Here is a 9,983-nt window from a genome sequence, read left to right as displayed (position 1 = left end):
AAGTTCCGGTGATCAAGAGCTTTGGTGATGAATTATCCCTGGTGCGGAGTGGTACCAGAAAATGGATGGATTTCAGTCCATTGGTACACACTGCAGAGTGAGGTGACTTCTCTGTACTCCCTGAATGACCAATGGATCTTCCCTGACCCATCTGAAGGATCCATGGGGTGCCACTGCAAAGGAGCCTGCAGTCTCACCTCCAATCTGTTGTCCAAAGTGACACACAGGCATGTAGGAATAATAATCCAGTAAAGGATTTACACAGTCTTTCCTCCATCTCACTCCCCTGTACCATTTTTCATTTCATATCACTATCCCCTGTTGCCAAGAGGAGTTTATCTATGGTGTTGGATAAGGGAGCACTAAACACATTATATTGCTATTTTAAATGACATCACAACTAACTAGATATTTTAATTGAAGGTAAATAACCAACATTATTGCCTTTTGAATGATAGCAATAGTGGAGAGTAATGGCACCACTGAGGAATCAATTGCTATTTCCCTCATAAACCATAAACCATTCAGAGATTTATAATGCTTTTTTAATGATCAGCCCTTCTAGGTGTTGAGCAGCTCCTCCAAGATCCTGAGTTTCTGGCTGCTTGTTGAAGTCAACAGGAATGGGGAGCAGGGGGGTCTCAGTATCATGTATCTTTATGCCCACCAGGATGAAACTTGTCACACCACTTATCAGCCTCCAGCAAAGGAAAGCTTGGGATTTTACTGCACTGCTCAGACACGGTGTGCCCCAAGCTTAAAAACAAGGACACTTGACTGAACCACTGTTTCATAACCTGTTTAAGAATAAAATTGCATCCAGCATTTGTGTGCATTTCATGCCCTCTTAAGGTAGGTATAGCAAGTAACCTTGTGTAAGTAACCACATTGATTGCTTGCTTCCCTCTGCATACCTTAATGTGTTCCCTTCACATTTTATCTGTCCAGAGACTATTTTAACTGATGTATTGGTTCAATGGCATCATATCATGCACAAACATCTGTGGATCCAGAGTGCTGTCAGAGGAAATGTCACACTTTCTGTGCTTGGATGGGCTGTTGCCCTTCTCTGGTGCCATGACTCAAGAAACAGCATCAATGTCTCAGGTTTATTTTTTCACCTGGAGTCAATGGCATGTTCATATACTCAGACCTGTACTGACAAATTCAGAATACATTATTAATTCTTATTAAATTCAATGGAATTATCATCATGACACAAGGGCATACAAGGCCAGTCATTACATTTTCATTTTCAACTTGTTTTACTTTAGGTTTGACTCAAAAGTGACTTTTCCAATCTTCAGAGAACACCTATGATGTGGTCTGAACTCACTGATTCTCTTTTAATAGACCAAACTGGTCCACTCAAACGTTATCAAGAATCTTGGGGTAATATTGCGAGAGTTTCTTACAATGGAAATGAATCTTGACTCTGGATGTGGGAATAGAGCACAGAAAAACCCAGCCAAGACAGATAAACTCCTTCAGACAGGGACCAGATGTTTAAAGATGCAGAGAATTTATTTAAAAATCCAGACTTGGTCTGGTGAAAAACAGAAGTGCTTATCCCCATATACTCATGTCATTAAAAATATTGCTATTAATAGGACAAAAGCATGAACAATAGCCACTGTTCCTCTTTCTTGTGTACAAGCCTCTTTAGGGATGAAGAGTTTTACTATGCCCACCTAGATGGGTAACATTCTGGGTTTTCCAACCCATTTCTACTGCAATTTACTCATCATATCCACCCTAAATTTTGAAAAAAGCAGCCAACCTAACCTGGTACCACTTAAGTCAATGGCAAAACCACCAATGACTTTAAGGAGAGCAAAAGCAGACCTGTTGTTGACACGGACTTGGTGCATATTGTTCAGCAGTGTTGGACTAGCATGTATCAGCTTCATGAGTATCAAAGGGATTTGCTAGAGGAAAACCCTGAATATTTATATGGTAGTTGAAGGGGAGGGCTGTTTTTCCCTCTCCCACAAATCTCCGCTGTGATACGTTAGCTACAGGAACACACACAATCCTTTCTCAACTTCAGCACTTGCAGACCCTCAGATTTTCCTTTGTACCCTCTGTGGTGGAAGTAGCCTGGTGGAAAAAGAACTGTGGAGCATTTCATAGTTCCTCATGAGTTTACAGAAATACTGAGTCATCTTCAAGAGCCAGTGTGGTCTCAGTGGATTTGCTGCTCCAGGGTGTGTGTATCTGTGTGTTTGTGTGCGTTTGTGTGCGTGTACAGAAATAATCTGTCCAAATTAGCTTGGGAGGACTCGAGGGGAACCAGTTACATACTGGGGTTTCCCAGAGATTTCCAGTGAGATCAGAGAAGCTCCCAGAGGGGATTCGGTACTAACAGAACAGTGCAATATTACAGGGTATCTAGTTTCATGCAGATTTTAATTAAATGGCACCAGCAAGATTTGAGCCTGTATTTTCATCATAATTTACTTTTTTTTTTTTTCTAGACAGTGCATCAAATCTGTCCATATTGCCATGACTCCAGAAAACAGACAAAATAACCATAATATACACCTTAAGGCCTGTGCCTGCAAGAAAACTGCAAGGAGTTTCACTGAATAAAACCAGTGACTACAACAGAATTGGGATCATCCAGCCCATAGCTAATGGAAAGACACTTTCCCATCACATTCTCATGATGTAGCATACAAATCTAGACCTCAGTCTAGACTGACATTTCAAAGATTTACATCACACATGTGGATTTTGAGCTGAAAGAAGCCTAACTGCCATGGATGGCAATGTGGGACAAAATAAGGAAAACAAGAGTGTGGGTATTTCTGAGCATAGCCTCCAAACACCTGTCTTTAAGAGGTGAGAGAGAATGCATGTGTGCTTCATTATATGCTTCAGATGATCCAGCCTCACCCCTCATTCAAGTTCTGGGTTTGACAGCTTCCCACTGTATCCTTTATATATCACCCATTGTGACTAAGCTTGGAGGGGACATGTAATCATTAATCACCATTATGGATTTCTTCCCTTCTGTTGGCTTAGACTTAGAAGCTTAGGGGAAGATCCTGCAGCCTTTACTCCTTCCTTCAGCCCTTTACCCAAGCAATCAGCCCCGCTTCACTCACGGACAGCTTGCAGTGCTGCAGCATGTGTACGATCGGGCGCCAAGTTTCTTACACCGGTGTCCCATTCAAATACGCAGTGGCTCTTAATCCTTAGCAGGAATTAACAGGAAGTTTCAATACTGCATTATTAAATTAAAAGGTTACAATATGCCACAAGATGACTTAAGCAGGACTCAGGAGTATAGGTCTGTTAATTTTAATGCTCTGTCTCAAAGTACAGAACTCTGGACATTTCCAGCATCATATTTAAATCATGGTACATCTACTAATACGTGATCTGGTGCATTAATGGACCAAATTAAGTTACAGGTATGAATTTTACATAAAACGGATTAATATTATATGTCATGGAGGAATTTTAAATACTCCATCTCCATGCATTTTTAATAGTTATGTGTTCTAATTTAATGTTCCCCAGCTTTGCTTTGCTTGAAGTCCCTAAACCCTCCTCCTTCCTTCTCCTCCACACTCCTCAAGTTTTCCTTGGGATTTTCCCTGCCTGCAAACCAGCGTCCCCAAGTCCCTCAAAAAATGTGTAAAGCTGGAATAAGTCTCCTACACCGAGAGGATAAAAATGCCATTCAGCACCCGAGGAGATGCCAACCCTCACGGGAAAGGGAATGTGAGGGGCGGGAGGGCGGGCGCAGCCACCTTGGTCCAGGTCGGGCGGCAGGGAGCGGGGCCGGTCGCGCGGAGCTGCGCCCCGGGCCGCGGGGACGGCGCCGGGAGCCGCTGGGCGGCGGGTCCCGTCCGCATTCCCGCAGTCCTTCCTCCCCGGGACCGCCTCCGCCGCCTCCTCCTCCTCCTCCTCCTCCCGGGGGGGTCCGCGCGAGCCGCCGCCCGCCCGGCCCCGCCGCCATTGGCCGCCGCCGCGCTCCGGGGGGGGCCGGCGCGCCCCGATTGGCTGCGGCGCGGCCCCGCGGCCCCCCCGCTCCCGCGCCGCGCTCGCCTGGCCCCGCCGCGGCGGCGCCCCCGCCTCCCCCCGGCGCCGCCCGCCCCGCCCGCGCCCCGCGCTATATAGGGGGCGGCGCGGCCAGCGGCGGCAGCAGAGGTGGTTGTGTTCGTGGCTCGCTGGCTGCGGAGCACGGGCCCTTCGTTTTAAGAGAAAATTATTTTCTCCGGAACGCGGGGGTTTGCCGTGCCGCGGTCGCCGCGCGGCTCTGCGAGCGCCTCTGGTTACCTTCCCGGGGCGGCCGCTGTTAACGCCATCGAGGCGCTGCGGCCGCGCTCCGCTCCCGTTGCGGGCGGTGCGTGCGCGGCTTCCCGAGGTCGCAGCGGCAGCACCAGGCGGCGGCGGTGGTGGAGAGGGAGGTTTCCCTCCCTCCTTGCGGCACCATGAAAGCCGTGAGCCCTGTCCGGCACCCCAGTCGCAAGGCGCAGCCCGGCGTGGCGGGCGGCGGCGGGGGGCACCTGGCTCTGCGGTGCCTGGCCGAGCACAGCGGCTGCAAGGGGGGCCCGCCGTCGGGCGAGGAGCCGGCGGCGCTGTGCCTGCAGTGCGATATGAATGACTGTTACAGCCGGCTGAGGAAGCTGGTGCCCACCATCCCGCCCAACAAGAGGGTCAGCAAAGTGGAGATCCTACAGCACGTCATCGACTATATCCTCGACCTGCAGCTGGCTCTGGAGACGCACCCAGCGCTGCTCCGGCAGCAGCCGCCGCCGCCCGCTCTGCACCCAGGCAGCTGTCCCGCGGGCACCCCCAGGACCCCGCTGACTGCCCTTAACACTGATCCGGTAAGAGGTGCGTGATACACGAGCGCGGAGAGCGGGGTGCGGAGCGGCGTGGCGCGGTGGTCAGCGCCGGCCGCCGTGGGAGCGCCCCGGGGAGGTGTCGCCACTCTCGTACCCGTGGCTCTGCCGAAAAGCTGTAGCTCCCGAAGGGGACGGGGCGGACGGGCGCAGGAACGCCCCGGCGGTGCGCGGTGGGTGTCCGCATCCCCTCGGTGCGGGCAGGCAGCCGTACGGTATGTGCCGTGGAATTACGGCCTCTCGAGGGAGTACCTGTGGCCGGCGTGTTTGCACATACGGGAGCAGGCGCGCTGTTCCTGCGCTTCCCAGCTTTCGTGCCGTGTAGCGAGTGTGAGGGGCTGTGGGGGCTGTGCACATGGAACGCAGCGTGCTGTGGAGGGGCGGGAATGGGGGAGCGACTCCCTTGTACGGGACCCACGGTGGCAGCCCGGCGGCACGGGAAGCGGCGTGCCCCGGCACCCCGCGCTCCCGGGCTTGCCGCAGCGCTGCGGTGACCCCCTTGGCTCTGTGCCCCCAAGGGCTTCCCTGACCGCTCCCGACGGGGCTGTGGTAGTGCCTTGGGTGCGTGGAGGAAGAGGGGGTCTGAGCAGTGGCGGGGGGTCTTCGTGTCGTTTCTCCCCAGTTGTTAATTTGCCGTGTTTGGTTGCTGCGCAGGCAGGCTCTGTTAACAAGCCGGGGGACAGCATCCTCTGCCGCTGACCGCCGCTCCCCAGGTGAGTGCCGGGCGGGCGCGGGGCCGCGGGCGGGGGGAGCGCCGCCCTCCGCGGCGCAGCGCCAGGGCTCGGTGGGGCCGCACCGCATCCTGCGGGAAGCCTGCCGAAGGGGGACCAGAGCCCGGCGAGAAATACTTGCAGGCGGCTTTGGGGTTTTATTTTTAATTACGGGGTGGTTATTTTATTTTCCCTAACTACCGGGTGGTTGGGGTTTCCCCCCTCCCCCCCCACCGGAGCGCCTCTGGCTGCGGCGTGCAGCTGCGCATCCCTCCCTCCGCCTGGCCCAGCCTGGGAGCTGCGGTTGTTGTTTGACCTGGTTTGTTTTGGGTTGTTGATCAAGCATGTCTTGTGTTTTGTTGGTGGCGCCAGTCGGTCTGGAGCGGAGCGGTTCACACACCCCCTCTATTCATTCCTCTCCCACAGGTGTGCGGCGGCGCCGCGCCGCGCAGAGGCAACGCGGGGGGCGGGCGGCGGCGGGGGGGCCCGCCGCACCGGAGGAAGGAGCCGTCCAACCCCCCGAGCAGTTCCCATGCTTCACCCCGGCAGAGCCAACCTTTTCACCATTTTGCACGTCCGTAGCGGTCCCCCCCTCCTCAGCTCCCCGTGTCCTTTCCCCCCCCTTCCCCCCTGGGTCCGTCTCTTCTCGTCGTTTACGGCCAGCTGTGAGCGGCGGCGTGTCCCGCGGTGGCAGCGGGCAAAGTTGCGACTCTGCCCCCGGGATAGAGGACCGAGCCTAAACCAGTCTTTAGAAACCTTGTAACTCTTAAGGGACCGAGCAGCCGAATCTTGAAGCTTTACTAATCTACCAGAGCATTTGTAGATATATTTGACATCTATTGTTTAAAATAGATGGATTTTATTGCGGTCCAGGGAACTTTCTTCTCCCTGCAGGAATGTTACATATTGTATAGACAAATGAGTGACATTTCATACTGTGTATATATAGAGATGTTCTATAAGTGTGAGAAAAGTATATGCTTTAATAGACTACTGTAATTATAAAATATTTTTAATTAAATATTTTTTGTAAATATTATAAAGGTGTGTATGTTTTTTTTAATCTGTGGGACTATCTCTTTAGGAAACCACAGCTCAAGTACGGAGCTGCTAATATGGAAATACCTTAAATGTTTAGGACTTTTTTTGTCCCCAAATGTCCTTTAGACTCAAGAGTTGCAGCTTTAGCTAGTGGTCCTGCATGATTGCATGAGGTGTCTAATTGCAAATAAACTTGTTTGGAGTCCATACAATGTGTTTTCCTCAATCTAGGCTAAAAATGTTTGTAAGTGTATTATACATTTTGAAACTACACTTTTGTCATTTAGGCACAAGGGTTTTTAGTGCATTCTATAAAAGTAGCAGTAAGATGTGTTTTTTACTGAGACAAGAAAAATTCTATCTAGTTTTTTTGCATTACGGGGGCAATGCTTTAGATCTCTTACCAGTTTTTTTTTTTTAATCAGCTTTTGAATTAGATCAGAAATTTGTTCAGAAACTTCATTTACCACCAAAAGGTTTTATCGCAAATTTGTGTTCCTACAGCTTATTAATTGCTTAAAAACTGAAAACTGTTCTCTGCTTGCAGCCAAAGGGCAAACCATTAACAAAAACAGTTGCTGTTTCCTTCGTCCAAAGAGTATTAATAGTGAATTGCAGAAGGGCACATGGGCAAAGTCATTATGATCAGTGATGTAAATTCATCTTGAAATGAACTTAAGTAGACCAAAAATTGGATAACTGTGTCGAGATTATTTTTCTAGTACAAAAATACTTACATTTCACTGCAGCTATGTTACAGTTAAAATCCTGTTTAATCTCTGTGATGTGTAACTACTACATGTGAACATTAAACTAGATTTACCTGTCTTTAACTGTGATTTCTTCAGCTTATTTCTTCATTCCTCTGAATTTGCACATTCTCTTCACTATTTGTACATAGCATTTGATGGGTGAATTATTTTCACGGCAAGCTCTTGTACAATCAAGTCCTGCTGGCTGTACACTTGTGTCTAGGCTCAGTGAAAGATCCTCATCTTGTGTGATCAGTAGCCTGCGCACTAGTGAAATGGGATAGTCAGAGTGGGAGAATTAAGTAGGATTTAATTGGGTGCTTTGTAAATAGCTAGCCAACTGTGTGTGTAACATGGTCTGTTTGACTAAAAAAGAGGATTTGTTTCAGATTATACAAGTGTCAAAAGTACTATAACCCAAGGGAGGACTTTTAAGTTAAATATTTATAAGGAAATTAACTATGGGGGGGCATTAGGTATTGACTACAGTGATAATGTCAACAAGATGAACACTTTCTTTATCAAAATAATTGCGTAAAGATCAAATCAAAAAGTGGCTAACACATCTGCAAACACAAGGCCTCCTGGCACTGCAAATGCTTTAAAGGCACAGGCATTTTACAGCCTGAGCTGGGACTTAAAGGATGGGGAGCAGGTTCCTGCATTGTATTTCCTCAGCTCTGCCGTTGCAATTTTAGACAATTTAATGAACCAAATACATGTTCTTGTAAAATTTAGTCACAAACCTCTTATCCTGGATTCTCCCAGCTACTTCCATGACAGTAGCAATGTTATCAATAGAATTTTTGCTGCACTTTGGAAATTTTTCCATTGTGTTAAAAAAGAGAGAAGACATGGTCTTTTTCCAAAGGATTGGTTTAAATTTACATTTATTTCCTTTGTTTATCCTATTAATATTTGTAATTTTCTGCTTACTTCAACTTGTAAAGCTCAGGTTATTTTGTATACAATTTCCAGTAACATTGGTTCTCAGTACACTCATTTGTTTCTATCCACTGTTGCCAAATTATAGTATTCCATTACATAGGAGAGGAAGCAAGCAAAAGGTGCTGCCCTGAAAATATAAAACTATCTTGTAGAGTTTCTAAATATCAAAGCTGACATATCCTGGGAGAGCTGGTAAACTACTGAGCTGCTGTTCAAGGAGGAACGTACCAAACCCTGGATTGTTTCAGGTCAGGGCAATCTCCCGTTGAGTTTAGCAGCTTAAGGGTTTGGGTTTGCTTTTTGAAAAACTTGCGGTGCAACAAGTTAGGACCTTTAGAAAATTAAGTCTTAATAAAGAGCTGTGAAAATTTTTCCTGTTGTATGTAGTATTCTTCAGAAATGTGAAAGGCTGCATATAGGACCCAGACTACAATAGATTACAATAGATGGTAGTTTTATTCCTTATGTTATGTATAAAACTCTAAAGGAATATCTAATTTCTTGCTTCCTGATGCCTGGGATCAGTGGAGTCCTAAATGCAGCCATAATTATTTTCTGTTTTTCAAAGATTTTAGAGTCTTTCATCATACTGTAATCCCGTATCTTGTTTTAAATCATGTTTTCTATGTAGCAAAAGGCATAAATGTTTGAACAAAGGCAAATTAAAAGGACTCTTTCTTCTAATGCCTTGAATTTTCTCTTAGTCACAAAAGCATTCCTTAAAAGGAGCTTTTTGATTGCGTGATGAGAGTTGTGGTGAGGCTGCCAGATTAGGAATTAGGATACCAAATTCTGTTCCCAGCTCTGCTACTGAGGCTCTTTTGTGACCTTGAGCAAGTCACCGGCTGTCAAACTTCCAGTTTTCCACTTGTACTGGTGGCAACATGCACTCATCTTTATAGAAGCTAGGAGATGAAACAAGCAAAATGCATTCCTGTTTTAACACCTTTCTTATGCAGAGCAAGTTTTGGGTAAGAAATGAAACATGGGGAAAGCTGGGGTGATTACCAGCTTTCCTAAGGAGGTGCTGGTTGGGAGTTGCATTGTAAGTAGAGGTTGCAAGAACCTCTTTTCATAGGACACTGAAATTGTCAAGGACTAGATAGCAGTCCCTAGGAGGAATAGATGAGGGAGCCAGGTATTTTCTGTCCCTAACTCGAATGCTGTCTGTAGAGCACAGCAATGGACACTGCTAACGCTGCGTGTCCATTTCGGTGAGCAGCAGCATGGAGGTCCCAATCCTTGCAGGTGCTGAGGCTCCCTTCTAAAATTTCCAAGTGACAGGAAAGGTTCATTCCACATAAAAGCCAAATGCCAGCTCCTGTGGCATTTTTCCTGCTGTTTCACACGGGAATGGTATTTATTTTCACTTTCTGTAGTGCTTCTTTTAAATAGTTGCATTTTCAGCCACAAGCGAAGTGGTCATAAGGAATGCCATAGCTGTCCTGCTGGTTGTTCCGAGAGTTAATGAATAAACCATGTATAGGATAAACAGGTTTATGCAAATGCAAAGCAGCACTTTACTATTATTTGTATTTTCAAGGCTTTGTAGCCATAGAACTCACATTTCTGTAAAACCTTTACAGCTGGAAAGAAGAAACCACGGTACAAGTAATTCAAGTAATTGTTTTAGATGCGACACAATTTACTGGTTTCTCCAATAGTAAGGTTTG

At 47.5% G+C, this 9,983-nt stretch overlaps 1 protein-coding gene across 2 annotated transcripts; it reads left to right on the top strand.

The window, feature by feature from the left end:
* The first annotated feature begins 4,105 nt into the window (after window positions 1–4,105).
* Window positions 4,106–8,994, top strand: ID4 (inhibitor of DNA binding 4). Of its 2 annotated transcripts, none has more exons than XM_077785585.1 (3): window positions 4,106–4,844; window positions 5,514–5,572; window positions 5,996–8,994. In XM_077785585.1, the coding sequence occupies exons 1-2, from the start codon at window positions 4,446–4,448 to the stop codon at window positions 5,556–5,558; spliced, it is 444 nt and encodes a 147-aa protein (XP_077641711.1). In that variant the 5' UTR covers window positions 4,106–4,445; the 3' UTR covers window positions 5,559–5,572; window positions 5,996–8,994. The 2 variants fall into 2 exon arrangements, with proteins under 2 accessions (XP_077641711.1, XP_021409107.1); XM_021553432.3 differs by having other exon boundaries at window positions 4,107–4,851.
* The last annotated feature ends 989 nt before the right edge of the window (window positions 8,995–9,983 follow it).

The sequence above is a fragment of the Lonchura striata genome, chromosome 1 (genome assembly GCF_046129695.1).
Source record: "Lonchura striata isolate bLonStr1 chromosome 1, bLonStr1.mat, whole genome shotgun sequence".
Lineage (NCBI taxonomy): Eukaryota > Metazoa > Chordata > Aves > Passeriformes > Estrildidae > Lonchura > Lonchura striata.
This window is presented reverse-complemented; position numbering and strand designations above follow the sequence as displayed.